Here is a 17,155-nt window from a genome sequence, read left to right as displayed (position 1 = left end):
TGATCATTGCTAATATGGTTGACTTTTTTTTTTTCTTAATTTCAAATAATAAAATAAAAAAGTGGGGAAGACTAAAAAAGAAAATAACATTTATAAATGAGGAGGTGTGAATCAACCCTTTTTTAGTTTAAATAGATACTTTATGAGCCCAGTTTCCACTTGTGGAGTGTGGACATAAAATTTCTCTCTTTCTTTTGTCCCAGTTTATATAATCACGTTATCAAATATCAATCACATTATGGTCATCATTCCATGATTCCCATTCATGGAGATTGGGCTTCTCAACTTCTTTGTTCCTATGCCTCCCGCTTTGAATTTCCTTTGTGTAAGAAATTCGGGACGGCCCATTACGGTTCAAAAAATGGGCCTACGGAGGCGGCCCATCACTACTCGGGCCTACATTGCTTTAGTCATCCATTACTGCATATTTAATATTTTTTGATTAATTAATGATTTAATTAGAACCTAATTAGAAGAAGGAATCAAAGCGGGACTTGTCCTGCTGAGTGCTTGGTCCCTCTCTCGTTTCATCGTAGGAGGCTTGTTGGCAAAGACAAAGCAGCCTTTCGGAGATCTCAAGGGGTCTAACAACATAACACAACACCCCTTCGATGTTTCCCAAGTCCTCCTTATTAACCTCTTCTCTTCAAACCCAAACCCAATTTGCTCTCTGAATTCTGAAACAAACAAAGAAACCCAGAAAACAGAGAGAGATGGCGGCCCTTCCATCACCCCATTGTAGCCCTACTTACTCACCATTGCCATCATCGTCGTCTTCGTCTTCGTCTTCGTCGGTATCATATTTACCTTCTCATTCATCTGTGTACGGACGTCTGCAGCGTGTTGCGGTTTCTTCGACTCCGAAACGTTTCATCTCAGCTAAGGTTTCTCTGCCATCTCAATCCGTTTCGAGTCCAAAAGCTGTCCAAATGCAAGATGGTTAGCTCCTTTAGTCTCTCAATCTACTTATTTTTTGTGGGCTTATTTTGCTTATATCTTAGTGTGTGATTGTTTAAATTGTGAAGTTGCTCGTTTTATTTGTGTTTGAGTCCATTATGTAGGAAAATACTGGAAATTTTTAGGAATTTGAAATTTTTGGGATGTCAGTATACCGCCTATTAGTCAACTAAGCCCTATGCAATTTAATGGCTTTACTAAAAAACGTAGAATAATTTGCTTCAATTAGATGCCTCAGAAAACAGAAGATTTCTTTCATCTGTTAGTAGCTTCCTCAGTTCCTCCTTTGTTTATTTATTTATTTATTTATTTATTTTTTTTTCAAATTCCAGTCTCTTATTTGGATTTCCATTAATTGTAGGAGCAGTGGCTCCAGCAGTGAACCCCATTGAGAATGAAACTCCTTTCAAGAAATTGAAAGATGGGTTGCTTTCAGCTACATCTGTGGAGGCAGGTAAAGACCCCGTCGAGTTTAATGTCAATGAAAATGAGTCCACTGTCAGTATTACTGTGGTTGGAGCCTCTGGGGACCTTGCTAAGAAGAAGATATTCCCTGCACTTTTCGCACTTTATTATGAGGGTTGCCTCCCTAAGGTGTGGATTTTTCTTTTTTCTTTCCTTTCATTTGATTACTTGATTCCTAGATTTGGATCAATCAGCGAAAAATAAATTTATAATGTTTTGTGGCAGCACTTCACTATTTTTGGTTATGCTCGGAGTAAGATGACTGATGCAGAGCTCAGAAACATGGTTAGCAAGACGCTTACTTGCAGAATTGACAAGAGGTGAGTTCAGCTTTATCCTTTGACTGTGAAATGAGGTTGCTTTGCTTATTCTGTATAGTTTGAAAGCTCTAACAGCTTATTCATTGTTTCTTCTAGTTGGTTATGGAATTTTGTTTTATAAGTTGATTGGTACTTGACAAATTGTTTTGTTGGAGCTTCAGGGAGAATTGTGGTGAAAAGATGGACCAATTTCTTGAAAGATGTTTCTACCATTCTGGTCAGTATGATTCACAGGAAAACTTTGGGGAGCTGGACAAGAAGCTAAAGGAACATGAGGTAATTTGAGTGTGTGCCGCGCTTAGTGATAGACCACTACAGTGGATGAGTTTAGTGATAGAATGTTGCATAGGACGTTATACTTTGCATTCTGATCAACCTTTGGTGTTTCTGTAGAGTAGAGGAACTTTAAGCTCTCTTGCTTTCTTTTATTTGCTAATGCTTTGAATAGGACGTTATACTTTGCATTCACATTCATTTATGGGTTTCACACTTGCTCATGCTTACATTTTGTTATTGCCCATTTCAATGACATTCAAGTAAATCATTTTTCCATATCATTTCTATTTTCCTTTAGATTGACAAGGAACTGCATGTGTAGGCGGGAAGAGTTCCTCATCGCCTGTTCTATCTATCTATCCCTCCAAACATATTCATAGATGCTGTTCGCTGTGCAAGCTCATCAGCTTCATCAGGTAATGGCTGGACTAGGGTTATTGTTGAGAAACCCTTTGGCCGAGATTCAGAATCCTCTGCTGCTTTGACCAAAGCCCTCAAGCAGTACCTAGAAGAGGATCAAATATTCAGGTAGAGCTTTTCTGAACCTGGTTGGTTTTGATCATGCAATGAATGTGGACCATAATCTAATAATACAGTTATTTTTTTTCTTTCTATTAACAGGATAGACCACTATCTGGGCAAGGAGCTAGTGGAAAACCTATCAGTTCTCCGCTTCTCCAACCTAATTTTTGAACCATTGTGGTCAAGGCAGTATATAAAAAATGTACAGTTTATATTTTCTGAAGATTTTGGCACTGAAGGGCGTGGAGGGTACTTTTCTTTCCCAAGTATGCATGACTTTTTAGTCTTTGTGAGTGCTTATGATTTATTTTCTTCCTTGGGGTGTGTCTAGGTACTTTGACAATTATGGGATAATAAGAGATATAATGCAGAATCACTTGCTTCAGATACTAGCACTTTTTGCAATGGAAACCCCTGTCAGTTTGGATGCAGAAGATATCAGAAATGAGAAGGTTTTTTGAGAATACCTGAAATAAGGCTTCTTTAATACTATATTTTATGATTTTCCACTTTTTTTTTCTTATATTTAAATTGCTTGCTCGGTGCCAGGTTAAAGTATTACGTTCCATGAGGCCATTGCAACTTGAAAATGTGGTCACAGGGCAATACAAGAGCCATGTTAGAGGAGGTATTACTTACCCAGCTTACACTGACGACAAGACTGTACCCAAAGACAGCTTGACTCCAACATTTGCAGCAGCTGCCCTTTTCATAGACAATGCAAGATGGGATGGGGTGCCTTTCCTAATGAAGGCTGGGAAAGCATTACATACTAAGAGGTTTGTCAATTAGGGATGAGATCCTTATTCTTGTTTTATGTGTTGTGGTTTGGACATATTGATTCATATTTGTTCCCTTTATTTCCCCAGGGCTGAGATAAGGGTACAGTTTCGGCACGTGCCTGGAAATTTGTATAATCGAAATATCGGAACAGATTTTGATCGATCTACAAATGAGCTTGTTATTCGAGTACAGCCTGATGAAGCTATTATTCTGAGGATCAATAACAAAGTCCCTGGTCTGGGAATGAGGTTGGACAGGAGTAATTTACATCTTCACTATGCAGCCAGGTAAAGTTAATTTTTTTTCACAGTTTGAAAGGATTTGATCTTATTGCAGTGAAACGGTTCTATGTTATAATTGTAACATTTGAAACATTTGTGAAATCCAGTTATTCCCCATCATCCCTAAGGTATGGTATGGTAGATAAATAAAGCAATTAGCATAGATAGGAAACATTTGCCTTGTAGAGCTTGTCATAGCTTTTGTGTCACTGAACATGTTCTGATCAGCACTTTTGGTTATTATTGCTGATTTTGTTTTGCATGTTGTTTGTAGATATTCAAAGGAGATTCCGGATGCTTATGAGAGGCTTCTGCTGGATGCTATTGAAGGGGAAAGGAGGCTGTTTATTCGGAGTGATGAACTAAAGGCTGCTTGGGCACTCTTCACACCCCTATTAAAAGAGATAGAAGAGAAGAAGATTATTCCCGAGTACTATCCTTATGGAAGTAGGGGTCCTGTTGGAGCACACTATCTTGCAGCAAGATACAAAGTCCGGTGGGGTGACGTTGGTATGGAGCAGTGACTCTGAAGTCCCCCTCGCCATTGCTATCCAAGTCAAACAACTGAGGCAAATTCTTTGCATTTTTGCTTGTTTAACTTCGTCCAATGTAGATCAGAGTGTGATGTTAGTAAAAATCAACTAGCATTCAGAGGTAGGATTATCCTTCACTTGTTGTGAGTTCTGCTCTATGTCAACATTTATTTCTACTCCAAGGTTGAATTAGATGGACGCACTTATTCACTCTTCTGGTAAGACACTCATCTATACATGAATATGCTTGGCCTAAGGAAAATGATTAAAACAAATCATTTAGGATTTCAATTATTCGACTGGCAGTCTGGCATTCTTAACACAAGTAATTGTGGAAATGGAATGATTAACTATAGGAGAGCAAAATGTTATTATCAGTAACTCACTTCTTCAATAAATTAATGTTATTGTCGGTAACTAATTTAAAGAATGAGAACCATAGGAATTAGCTGAGGGTTTCTTTTGGCTGTCAATTATTATATTAATCTGTTGGATGTGTCTTAATATTAACCAACTCATAATTGTTGCACTCAACTGGACCGATAGAACTCAATTGCAAATTTGATTAATCGATAATCTGTGGTAAAGTAACAAGCCTTTAACCAAAGAGCAAATGAATTCATTTGAGAAAATAGCAACTTGGAACCATTTAGTCATTTGCCACCTGACTTTTTTTTTTGGTCGAACTATTTACCACCTGACAGACTAGTAAAATCCCAATCACAAGACAGAGCAATGTTTCCTTCCAAAGTTGAAGCTAGCCACTATTATATATGTCTGGTGGTATAGGGACAGACTGTTACTACAGATTAATTTTTCGTTTTGTTGGGGCACATTATCTTACAGCAAGATAAAATTGGGTGATGGGTTGGCGTGGAACAATGACTCTGACAAGGCCTCATTGCCATTGCTATCCGAGTCAGATCATATCGGGGCAAATTCTTTGAAATTTTTGCTTGCTTTACCTTGTCCATGGTAGATTAGAGTGTGATCATATAAGTAAATCATCTAGCATTCAGATCAAGGTAGGATTATCCTTCACTTTTTTTTTGGGAATTTTGCATTCTTTGTTAATATTTTTTTCTACGTACTCCAAGGTTGAACTACACGGACGCAAGTGTTTCTGTTGTCATTGTTACCCGAAACACTTTCCTTGGAAGACACTCATCAATACATGAACATTCTTGCCTGCAAGAAAATGATTAAAACAACAAATCTTTAACTTACGTGTTCAATTATACTCTACATTATTGATACTACAGGTGTATTACAAACTTCGCTATTTTTCCTAGCTTTTACCCTTTATCAATTTTTAACCATGTAAATAAAAAAACTCAAATGCAAATTGATTAATCGTGAATCACATTTGCAATCTGTATAATAAAGTACGTAACAAGCTTGTTTCACCCAAAAACAAAAAAGAAAGTAACAAAACAGTGAGATTTTTAAGCAAAAAAAGCATGCAAGTACTAACAAAATACACCATAAAACAAAAACGTTTATAACGTTCATGCTAGCAAGTGAATTAGCATGTAACTTTGCAACGAATGTTGTCTTGTCCCTGAGGGTCCAGCTCGATGTTTCAAATTGGGCCATCTACCAAGGCCCAAATATTTGCAACTTTATGGGTTTGGTCCATTTCCATGTGTTGCTTGGTTGCTAAGAAAATGTGGAAAACTTGAGAGAACATTGAAAATGTATTTGGTATGTAATTAAGGTTTTTTAAATTTTAATCGTTTCCACCTACTTTTCAGCTAGTTTATAGCATTTCATTTATGCATTTCTTGAAATAATGGTTTTTTTTTTGGTGATGATTTCAATTGCCTCATTCTCTTACTCTAATGCTCAAACATAAATGCTTTGATTGCCAAGCAAAAACTGATCTCATGAACCGCAGGTATGAACATTCGGATGAAACAGCTCTTTTCACTTCAAATGGAAGAAGTTAAGAGAAAAATGCTTTTAAAAAAGGGGATAAAAAAGTAGAACAAACAATGGTTTTCTATCTTTAAACCTACTCATTTATATTTATTAAAAAAAAAAACCTACTCATTTCTAAAGTAAGAAGTTCACCATAAACTTTAGAAATTTAAGTGATTTTTGTTGATTTGTCAATAGCAAGCTTTTTAAAAATCCCTTTTTGTCTCCAAGATGGGCAACACATGAAAAACAACACAAGAATCAGACGCAGATATCATACCTACCTACCCTTAAATTCATTAAATAAAGCAGAGTCTTCCCCACTGTTGTGTACGTGGCTCATGTGCTTACTTACCCCAGAAAATTTCCACAAAAACAGACTACATTTTATAAGACATACAACCTCTTTTTTTTGTCCTTTAGAATATTAAAAATAGCTGATCTATATCTTAGAAACTTAAACTTTGATAACAATGATAGATTAATGAAATTTAATATGATCTTAGAACAAGAACATTTTGAGTTTGAAACTTTGAACTATTACAATTGCACACGAACCAAAATTAAAACTGTCTGCTATTATTATAGAGTCACGTCATCTTTGATGCATGCTCATCAAGTTAGATATACCATTTATTTGTGTTGGCTGTATCTCCCATTGCTTCAAGGAATCAAGATGAGTTGTCAAAATGATAAAAGAAAAGAGGGACTTGACCTCATTCAAGGACCTACTTATTATTTGCACCAAACCCTTAGACCATTCCATCAATTTTCTTATTCCCATAGAAGACCCATTACTTTCAGTCTGCAGGTAGTGTCTGGTACAGTCAAAACTCAGAACCCTGCTGTTTCATTCATGCAGACCAAACATAAATTTACTAGCAACAATAGACACTAGCTTTGTGGCTTCGATTGAGGAATTTGCAGATGAATAGTACTGACTGCACTTATTATCTCAATTTTATAAATCTTAACTGATGCGACCATATTATTGTTTAAAGACGAATTTAGACGGGCCAATAAAAACATGAATCTTTAAAAGTCATGACCATCAATCACGCCCCTTACCAAAGGGCTTACATCACCATCGACCACAAAGAGGTGCCCAACATCTTGGGTGAGTTGGGTCCTCCTCACACAAAGCAGACATGGCAGAGAACAAGCCTGCACAAATCAAGCACTTCCAGGTTATGATTGCAAACAAAGATGACAACAACAGCAACAACAAGAAGCATTTGGCACCTAAGAGGAGCTCCAACAAGGACAGGCACAAAAAAGTGGATGGAAGAGGGAGAAGAATAAGAATGCCAGCTCTATGTGCAGCAAGGGTTTTTCAATTGACTAAAGAATTGGGTCACAAGTCTGATGGTGAAACCATTCAATGGCTGTTACAACAAGCTGAACCATCAATTATAGCTGCCACAGGCACTGGGACTATGCCAGCTTCAGCTGTTTCAGCTACTGGGTCCTCTGTTTTTGAACAGGGGAATTCTGTTTCTGTGTCCTCTGGTTTGGATACAAAAGTTGAAGGAATGGGGCCGAATATTGGGTCTGGAGGTGGTGCCAATTGGGCATTAATGAGTGGTCATCTGGGTAGATCTCATGTGCCAAGTGGGGTGTGGTCCTTTCTCAGTGGGGTTAGGTCAGGTTTTGATCACAATTCTGGTCAGTCAGCACCAAATTTTGGCAGTGAAAACTTGAGTATCATGCAAAAGCTAATTGGGTTCAATGGGTTTGATGTTCCTAGCATGAATTTGAGCTCATTGGGTTTTCCCACAACTCTGAGTGGCAGCAACCAGCAAGTTCAGCAAGTTCCAGGTATAGAGCTTGGGCTTTCTCAAGATGGTCATATTGGGGTTTTGAATTCTCAAGCTTTTGTCCAATTTCACCAGCAGAAGGGGCAGAGACCAAGTGGTGTTGGTTCCTTTAATCAGCAGCAGCAGCAGCCATCTGATACCAATGAATGAATCTCAAGGATCAAGACTCAAGAGTGTAAAGAAAATCATAAGATAGGTTCTCTCTCTCTCTATCTGAGTCTCCCTCAGTTCCTTATATGCAAATTCCTTTAAAGGCTTAATTTTGTCACATGCAGGATAAACTATATATGAAGAGAAAATGGTTTGAAGATTGGATTTGTTTTCTATTTCTTGTTCATTTTTTTAGGTGTGCTATCATTGTTAATGACTTGTCCTAACTCCTAAGTGCTATGCTAAGCAGCATCTGTTTCCTGAAAAATTTAGGAGATGTATCCCAATTGCTAATTAGAATATAAGTGAGTGATGTTTGTATCTAACTAAACAATTGTATAATGTTCAGCATATAGTATACAGATTTCATGCAGCTATGCAATTTGCTTTATATATATGATCTGCTTCTGGATGAATTTCTTTAAAAGTTGCTTCTTCTTTTTTTGGTCTAAAAGTTGCTTACAATAAGCTGGCATTGTAGTTCAAAGAGCTCATTCTTGTGAACATGGCAATGGTTTACCTTCCGTTCTTGGAAAGTGGTGGTGGTATTTTCCTTTTTGTTATATATAAGTTTTACATTTGAGATTTGGATTATCTACTTATCTTGTTTTTACTTGTTTCAATTTTAAACTCAAAGATTTATATAATTTCATTCATACTAAAAAAAGTGTTACGAATTTATTTCATATTTTACTTCTTACTATTAGATAATAAATACATGAAAGTTAATAAAAACAAATACAACCCCACACAATTTTTTTTTCCTATTAAGACGTAGTTTATTACATAACATAAGATTGTAAACAAAACTTTGAAGGGTGGGTGTCCAAAGAACACTATTGGGTGACCATAAAATCCTTGTACAAGCACAAGGAATGTATGTAGCATAAGATTGTAAACAGACTCAAACCCAATTCTAACACCGAGTTGTACAATGGGTGGTCCAGTGAAATGACTTCTTGGACCACATCTACATTGGATCCGGTCCAGTCAGTGTTCTAAGCCTCCAACCAAATTCGGAGGCCGTGTAAATGCCACGGACCGCAAAATATACCATTCAATCCATAACAGAAAACAAAAATCTGCTGATCCTCAAGGTTTACCATTTTTCTGGCTGAAAAAAGTTGCATCATAATTTATATTTTACAAATATCAAATTTAATAAATCTATTAGATTAAGGAAAAACATGTATAAACTAATGATAAAATAAAACCTATCTTTGCTAAGATAGCTAATTAGTGATTAAAACGTATGAATGATGGGTACAAATTCTTAATATAAACTAAAAGTATTCCTTCGGGGACATTCGATAAAATTGAACCCATACAAAAAAGATTTAGCATGCGCAAGGATTACACTCATAAATTGAGATATAAACCTAAAGGAGAAAAGGATTGAAATAATTTAATAAAAATCTGAAGAAGAAGTACTTAATTTCCTAAACCCGTTTATTAAAAACAGTACTTTTATTTTATTTTTCTCGGGAAAAAATAGTAGTTTTATTTCTTTCATTCAATTATATCAACACGTGTCGATTTTGGAAATAGATGTCACAATAAAATTTTATGTTTTCATTTATTATTTACATTTTAAAATGGAGTTTCCGAGTTTGTGTGAACATGGCAATGTTGTAATTATCTAGACACATTAGTGCGGCGGCTACCCCATGGGGACACGAAGGCTGCTGACAATGAATTGCATGATCCTCGGCAGTGAGCACATCATCAATATTCAATAATGCATTCGTGTCAAGTGTCAAGCTGTGAAGTGAAACAGCACCACCTATGAATAATGACCCAATTTCTCACATACAAAATTGTAAAACCCCAATCGCATGGCCGTCTTGTGTTGCATGCCTTGCCAGGTGGGCCTAACCCCGGTACGGACATGTTGTCTCACACACTGCCATCTTCTACTTCCTTTTCAATTAATAGCAATAACTAACAAATAATTAGTCGTTAGTAGCACCACAGTACCACTATTAGAAAAAATTATAGAATATAACTGATATACCATTACGTGGTATAACTAATTTAATATGTAAGAATATTATTAGACGATGTGTTTATATTAGTATGGTATAATATTAATAACATCTACTCATATTATAATATATAGACTGGTTATAACACGTGTCAATATATCGGTTATACAAAATAATTTCTCCACTACCAGACCTATGAGATTTTCCCACAAATTATTAGCAACATGCAAAGTTGAGATTTTGCTACCATATGGACCAACGTTTGTATGGTGTGGTTGCAGTTGTTCGTCATTGGATAGATGAGTTTATCTTTTTGATATAGTATAATTTTTTGTATTGTTTGATCTGTCTACATGTAATGCAAACAAATATACTACAGCTTGTCTAGCAAAGCTAATATTTTTTTTTAATGCAATTTCATGCAGGCCCACTTGGTTAATTTAAGCCTTGATTTCTTCGTCTGCTGTGCTTCTGTGTTTCCATGTGTCTATCATGTGCAGGGTAGGTGGGTATGTTTCCAATTTTTCATGTGGCCCTGCTCTTTATGTGGTTCCTTAATGTATAATCCCATTTGTTGTTCCTTTCTAGCCTGTAGGGAATGAGAGAAAGTTTGGCACTGTAATCCCATGATTGGAACTTTGAACCCAAGAGCTGTTTTTTATTTCAGAACTCATCTTCCATTTTATAGATTGTACATAATACATTTATTCACCTGCATGCTCATATCATAATCAAACACAATCCTATACAATACAATAGTCCACACTCTAATTATATTTCTTATAACGAAGTATGGTCTAAGAGACTCAGACAGACGCCCATAAATAATAAATCCATCTAATATAAAAAGAATTTACACCCAATCTTTTGCTCACAACATCCATTATTTAATGGGTGTTGTAAACATTCATCTTTCTGTAAATTTATTGTCATTTTTTGTTTATACACACATTAATTTACCATAAAAAATTTAAGCCTCATTATTTACTAAAGATTTCAATAACAGCATTGCCCTCATATAAAATTACTTAAAAGAAAAATAATCTTTTTTAAAGAAAAATTAATTGCTTGCCAACGTCGACAATTAGTGCTAAACTTTGTCGACACCTAAGTGCTGGCTATATTGGCTGGCGCTTGGGCATTGGCCTTCGCCAACACTTGAGTGTTAGCCATCTTGGCTGAGTATGCTCCAACACCGTTGTTGTCGGTAATAACAGTTAATTATAAAAAATATAAATAAAGGAAGATGAAAGGTATTTTTTGATATTTTCATTTATCAAGAAGGGTGCTTGAGCAAAATTGATATTTTTAAAATGTTTTAATAAAAGAGAATAAGGTGTGTTTCTTTTTTCAAGAGAGAGGGGGATAAAACTTGAGTGCACAAGGCCAAATTCTATAAAATTTTCAATTGGTCTACCTATCAACTGCGAGAATAAGATGTTTTGATAAAATTTTTGCCATTTTAGGATTCAAATACAATTATCCCTCATAAACACATAATCTTGGTAAAATATAATGGTGAAGTTTTAGGCACATACAAATACTGAAGAATCCACATCTAGTTGATTCAGTTCAATCATTTTCCTTTGTATTCCTTTGGATAGATGAAAATTGAAAACAATGCCATAACTAAAAATGAGGGGCAGATTGGGTTTCAAAGTAGCCAAGCAAATCAAAATAAAAAAGGCAGATGCTTGGTAGCAAAATAGAGGGACAAAAGGGGATCCTTCCAGCTTAGGAGAACCCTACTAGATTTGGAAAGCTCTTTATTATTCATTTTTTAAAATTTTTCTTTGAGGATCAGAAATTTTTTGACTGACAGTGAATGACTAATGAGAGAGATCAGAGATGTTGAGCAGTTGAGATTTCCTTAAAATAAAGATCTGATTAATTACAGCTCAACAAAATCCTTGTAGATTGAAAAAGAAAATCCAAGGGGGTGCCCAAAGAGCCCAACAAAATCTTGCTAGATTCCAATAATTATGAATGAGATAATAGAGGTTCCTCTTTGGAGGGATCCCCTAAGGCTGTAAAGCAGAGCATACTCCTCCTAGGTTTCCATAATAATGTTCAGACCAAAAAAAGAAAATAAGGACTTCCATGATAATGTAGAGAGAGAAAACCCATGAGGTCCTTTAATTTAGGCCTTGTTATATACTTATATAAGATTAATTTGGGGGTACCTTATCCCCCAGGATAAGGTAATAGATTAATCCCTACAATAAGACCATAAAAAGAGACCTAAAACTGAGGCTAAATAAGCATAACCACCCAAAAAGAAATACGTATAATAAATTTTGAGCCGCCTTGTTATTGTTTTGTGAGAGAAAAACATAAAACGCAAACCAGGACGACCAAGTTTTAGGAGGTGAGAATGGGCCCCACTTGGCCGTGACTCAATAGTCGCATGCGCTCTTTTCATTTTTTATTTTTTTATTTTCATTGAAAATATATATATTTTAGTTAATATTTTGTTGTTATGTCCCTCCAAAACTCTTCGTCCAGCTCAAGAGCCACCACCACCCAACCAACACTTAACACACAGCCACAAAGCCTCTTCTTATTTCATTTTGCGAAGGTACAAAGAAGCTGCGAGGGACTCTGAGAGAGAGGGAGCAAGTTAGAAACCCCGTCTAATTGAAAAAGCTCTAGTCTTGCTCTCTCCTTTTTACTGGTTCTGAACCAATTTGTTTCATTGTTTCTAATGGATTTTTGGTCCTCTTCTCTCGCTGTTGACGATGAGTTTGAGAAGCTGGCGATGCGAATTAACCCACCAAGGTAATTCACTCTCCGTTTGTTTATCCTTGGTTATTTTTTTGTATGGTATTTTTTTTTTTTTGACGGAATTGTTCTTGGTTTTTGTTTTAACGAAGTGGGGTTTGCTTATTTTCTTGAAAGTTCAATGTTTCTTGAGATGAAATTTCCCAGTTTGAGTTTATTAATGGTACTGGTTTGTTGATATGGGATTTGTAGGGTTACAGTTGATAATGCCTCAAGCAGGAAAGCCACTTTGATTAAGGTATCTGCCTGAATTTCTTGAATTACTTTGCAAGCAATTCAAAAGGGTCACACTTTTAACATTGATTCTGTTTTTTGTTGGGAAAATTCAAAATTGTAGGTAGACAGTGCAAATAAGCGTGGGAGTTTGCTAGAGGTGGTTCAGGTTCTGAATGATTTGAATCTCATTATAAGACGAGCTTACATTTCTTCAGATGGGGAATGGTTCATGGATGGTTAGCTTTTCATCTCCAACTGCTCTAAGATCTCAATTTCTTATTCTTTATGACTGACTTTCTTGTTTTCTGTGATTTTTTGCAGTATTTCATGTCACTGATCAACAGGGGAATAAGCTCTCTGAAGATGGAATAGCTGAACGCATTCAACAGGTAGATCCGAAAAACTTGTAGCTCCCTTTTCATCTCATTGATCAATATGGAATTTAATTACAATAAAGAGACTTCCCTGAGAATTCCAATGTGATAGAGAAATTGAGAATGGGGTTTAGAGATTAGACCAACTTTTAATAGGTGCAACTTAAAGGCAAACTTGGTTCATCAATTTGTTTCTAGCTGTTTGTGGAGGAAGTTTCTTGAGTCAAATAATGTATCCCCCACCCCAAATACAGAGAGATAGTAATGTACTCTCTACGTCTCACTCAACAGTCATGGTAGGAAGCAGGCCCTATCAAATTGTAAAGAAAATCAAAGACCCTTGCATAAGTTACTTCACTTGTATCTCCTTGAAGTATCCCATTACTAGCTATAAGGACCTCTGCATTACAACACCATCCTCAATAAAGAAAATTGATGACTAGATAACAAATGACACAGAAGTGGTGCTTGCTGTTTGGTTTGTACAGGAAACATTTAGCAGCGTCCTCTGTGGAACCATGTAAATTGTAAGTCATTTTGATGATTTAATTTGAATTTGGCAGTCACTGGGACCAAGAGCACGTAGCTTCCGTTCCTTGAGAAGGTCCGTGGGTGTCCAAGCTGAAGCAGAACACACTACTATTGAATTGACTGGAAGGGACAGGCCAGGCTTGCTTTCAGAAGTTTTTGCAGTTCTTGCTGACCTGAAATGTAATGTTGTTGCCGCAGAAGTCTGGACCCACAATTCAAGAATGGCTTCAGTTGTATACATCACTGAAGAGGCAACAGGGAGGCCCATTGATGATCCTGATCATCTTTCCAAGATCAAGCAGCTTCTCCTTTATGTGCTTAAGGGGGACAGAGATAAGCGCAGTGCCAACACTGCTGTTTCTGTGGGTTCCACACACAAGGAAAGGAGGCTTCATCAGATGATGTATGCTGATCGTGATTACGATATGGATGATGCAGATTGTGGATCAGCCAGTGATCGAAGCAAACCCCTTGTAACTGTCGAGAACTGTGCAGATAAAGGATATACTGTCGTGAACTTGAGGTGTCCAGACCGCCCAAAGTTGCTCTTTGATACAGTATGCACCTTAACAGATATGCAATATGTGGTATACCATGCTACTGTGATTGCTGAAGGACCAGAGGCTTATCAGGTTGTCCCTATTTCCCTCAAAGTCAAACTGTGTTATTGGTTTTTCTGGTTGGATTTGTTACTCCAAATCTCAATCAACATAAATTTCTAACTTTAGTTTCACATTTTGTATTTGTTTAATAGGAATATTACATAAGACATACAGATGGCTGCCCTATTAGCTCTGAAGCAGAGAGGCAGAGGGTAATCCATTGCTTGGAGGCTGCTATTAGAAGGCGAACTTCAGAGGTACAAACATGCTGGAAATTTATTCGCATGCAATTTTGAATGCTTTTCCCAATTTAACATAACATTTAAAGTGATTGCATCATTTCTGATGCAGGGTATAAGCCTAGAACTTTGTAGTGAAGACAGAGTCGGCCTTCTTTCTGATGTGACTCGCATATTCAGAGAAAACGGCCTTTCAGTGACCCGAGCTGAGGTTACAACCAGGGGTTCCCAAGCTGTGAATGTTTTTTATGTGACGGATGCATCTGGAAATCAAGTGGAGAGTGAGACAATTGAGGCAGTTCGGAAAGAGATTGGCTCGACAATACTGCGCGTGAAAGAAGACTTCTACTCAAAATCTCCACCACAGGCGAGTGGAAGATTCTCTTTGGGCGATCTCTTTCGGTCTAGATCAGAGAAGTTCCTTTACAATTTGGGCTTGATAAAGTCATGTTCTTGAGTGTGCTCATTCGTTAAACTTAAACTAGGAGCTGTCTGTCCAATGCCTATATATATTAGCTAGGATGCTTTTTGGTTCGCTGTAAATTGTGCTCTGGAACTACAATGCAAAGCTTCAGGTCCATCCCTTTGTTACAGTTTCATGTACATATACATTTCCCCAGCTTCATCTTTTGGTCTCTAAAGGGTATCATAAATGCATATATATATGACCTATTCTACGACTGACTGCAGAATCTAAAACCTGCTATGTTTCTTTTGGCTCTCTGAATTAGGGAAAGACCCTCAAAAGAATATACCAACTAATGAACACATGCCATGTCTGTCTGGTTCGTTGCTTTTGTATTTCTACTAATTCTCTCTTCCCATCAATATAAACAAGACAGATGAAATTCATTTCTTTTTTATTTTGTGGGCTCAACCTCCGAAGCCCCTAATCCCTGTAGATGAATGAATAAAGCTGCCAGGATTGACTTGTTCCAATTTGATTAAAGAAGTGCGCATTTGGGTACGGTTGGCAAGAGCTAATTGCAGTGGCAGGTATCTTTGGAAGTCGTTTTCATTCAGGGCATTCTCTGGGTGTGCTGCATAGTGCTATGGGTAGGTAAGGTCACTATGAGAACATTTGCCTAAAAGAATCAACCACAACGTAGCTGGCACAACGTAGCTGGCGTGAATGATGTGGAACCATCAATCACTGTTACCACTTGTTAATTTTGTACCGTTCTTCGTTTTGTTGTTATTGCCACTAGTGCTGGACTACTGGTAGTTTGTTTAAAAAAAGAAGGGTTTATTTAATCTAAACTTTGATTATTATTTTAATGTGATATTTAAATTTTTATTTGTCCCAATTGAGTACTTAAATATTTATTTTGTATCTAATAGGTACCAAAATGAATTTCTGTTAAAATTGTCAACAAAAATTAGGGGCAATATAGTCAAAGTATATTTTAATTATTTTCTTTATATGTTTAAAATTATTAAAAAAAAATACAACAAACAAAAAAAATAAAAAATTATAATTAAAATATAAATTTTTTGAAGTGACTATATTGCCCCTAATTTTTGTTGACAATTTTAACAGAAATTTATTTTAGTACCTATTAGACACAAAATAAAAATTTAAGTACTCAATTGGGACAAATAAAAATTTAAGTACTACATTATGATAACGGTCAAAGTTTAAGTAAAACAAACCAAAAAAGAAATTGTGATATTATGCAAGAGGACAAGCAAATGAAGGATAATATACATGATGAATTGATGATGAAGTAATTAAGGTGCAATTAATAGGAGATTTTTGATTTGATTGGGGGGGTGGGGGATGAATGGATGATGATGAGCAAAATGATTTTGTCGTATGACAATGAATCATGTAAATGACCAAAAAGTCCACCGACAGAATCTCAACGGGAGCAGAAGACGTCACGCATCTCCACGCCCACATGTCGCGTCGCTTTCCCTTTTTTCTGTCTTAGCTGGTGATGACTGATGCCTGATGATATTTGATATTTCCAGCTTTATGTAGACGTGGCGCAATACCCTCCGGACACCAAGCCGCCAGTACATGTGGGGCCCGCCTTGGGGATGGTCCACCTCAAGGAGTCACGTGGTTCGGATCTCGTATCGAATCCTCATCGAGGCGCGCGCGTGCGAGGCCAAGTTGACTGTGGCCTGTGGCCAGAGGAAGCAGCAATTTTAAATTATCATAAAATGAGATTGAAATGAATTCAGTGAGCTTCATTACATACAATCGAATCAATTATCGTTGCAATGAGAATGTTACTTGGGGAGAAGAGCAGGGCCGCTCCTATTTTTGGAAGGCGTAGTAGCGAAAATTTAAATTAAGCTCCTAATTTTAGTTGTAAGAAAAAAAAAAATTTATAAAACAATTGATAATTGATAATTTGAAATCAATGTATTATAATATTTTCATTAACAAAAAAT

At 36.5% G+C, this 17,155-nt stretch overlaps 3 protein-coding genes across 5 annotated transcripts; all 3 read left to right on the top strand.

The window, feature by feature from the left end:
• Nucleotides 1–495: 495 nt before the first annotated feature.
• Nucleotides 496–4,356, top strand: G6PD2 (glucose-6-phosphate dehydrogenase 2). Of its 2 annotated transcripts, none has more exons than XM_086230684.1 (10): nt 496–939; nt 1,325–1,551; nt 1,648–1,742; nt 1,904–2,018; nt 2,341–2,546; nt 2,640–2,789; nt 2,872–2,992; nt 3,090–3,319; nt 3,410–3,610; nt 3,879–4,356. In XM_086230684.1, exons 1-10 carry the CDS (start codon nt 714–716, stop codon nt 4,126–4,128), a joined length of 1,821 nt encoding a protein of 606 aa, XP_086086810.1. In that variant the 5' UTR covers nt 496–713; the 3' UTR covers nt 4,129–4,356. The 2 variants fall into 2 exon arrangements, with proteins under 2 accessions (XP_086086810.1, XP_086086809.1); XM_086230683.1 differs by having other exon boundaries at nt 1,319–1,551.
• Nucleotides 4,357–7,109: 2,753 nt separating this feature from the next.
• LOC147294676 (transcription factor TCP20-like) lies at nt 7,110–8,414 on the top strand. 2 transcript variants are annotated; one of them, XR_015120188.1, is made up of 3 exons: nt 7,110–7,875; nt 7,953–8,070; nt 8,150–8,414. XR_015120188.1 is itself a non-coding variant. In XM_086230685.1 (2 exons), exon 1 carries the CDS (start codon nt 7,206–7,208, stop codon nt 8,022–8,024), a length of 819 nt encoding a protein of 272 aa, XP_086086811.1. In that variant the 5' UTR covers nt 7,110–7,205; the 3' UTR covers nt 8,025–8,070; nt 8,150–8,414. The 2 variants fall into 2 exon arrangements, 1 of the variants encoding a protein (XP_086086811.1); XM_086230685.1 differs by having other exon boundaries at nt 7,110–8,070.
• A 4,104-nt stretch (nt 8,415–12,518) lies between these two features.
• Nucleotides 12,519–15,432, top strand: LOC147294675 (ACT domain-containing protein ACR4-like). Its single transcript, XM_086232063.1, has 7 exons — nt 12,519–12,787; nt 12,983–13,028; nt 13,128–13,242; nt 13,328–13,395; nt 13,944–14,543; nt 14,666–14,770; nt 14,865–15,432. The coding sequence occupies exons 1-7, from the start codon at nt 12,714–12,716 to the stop codon at nt 15,207–15,209; spliced, it is 1,353 nt and encodes a 450-aa protein (XP_086088189.1). The 5' UTR covers nt 12,519–12,713; the 3' UTR covers nt 15,210–15,432.
• Nucleotides 15,433–17,155: the final 1,723 nt, after the last annotated feature.

Source organism: Dryas octopetala, chromosome 2 (assembly GCF_963921425.1).
Source record: "Dryas octopetala chromosome 2, drDryOcto1.1, whole genome shotgun sequence".
NCBI lineage: Eukaryota > Viridiplantae > Streptophyta > Magnoliopsida > Rosales > Rosaceae > Dryas > Dryas octopetala.
The sequence above is the reverse complement of the archived record's forward strand: the minus strand, read 5'-3'. Positions and strand labels throughout refer to the sequence as shown.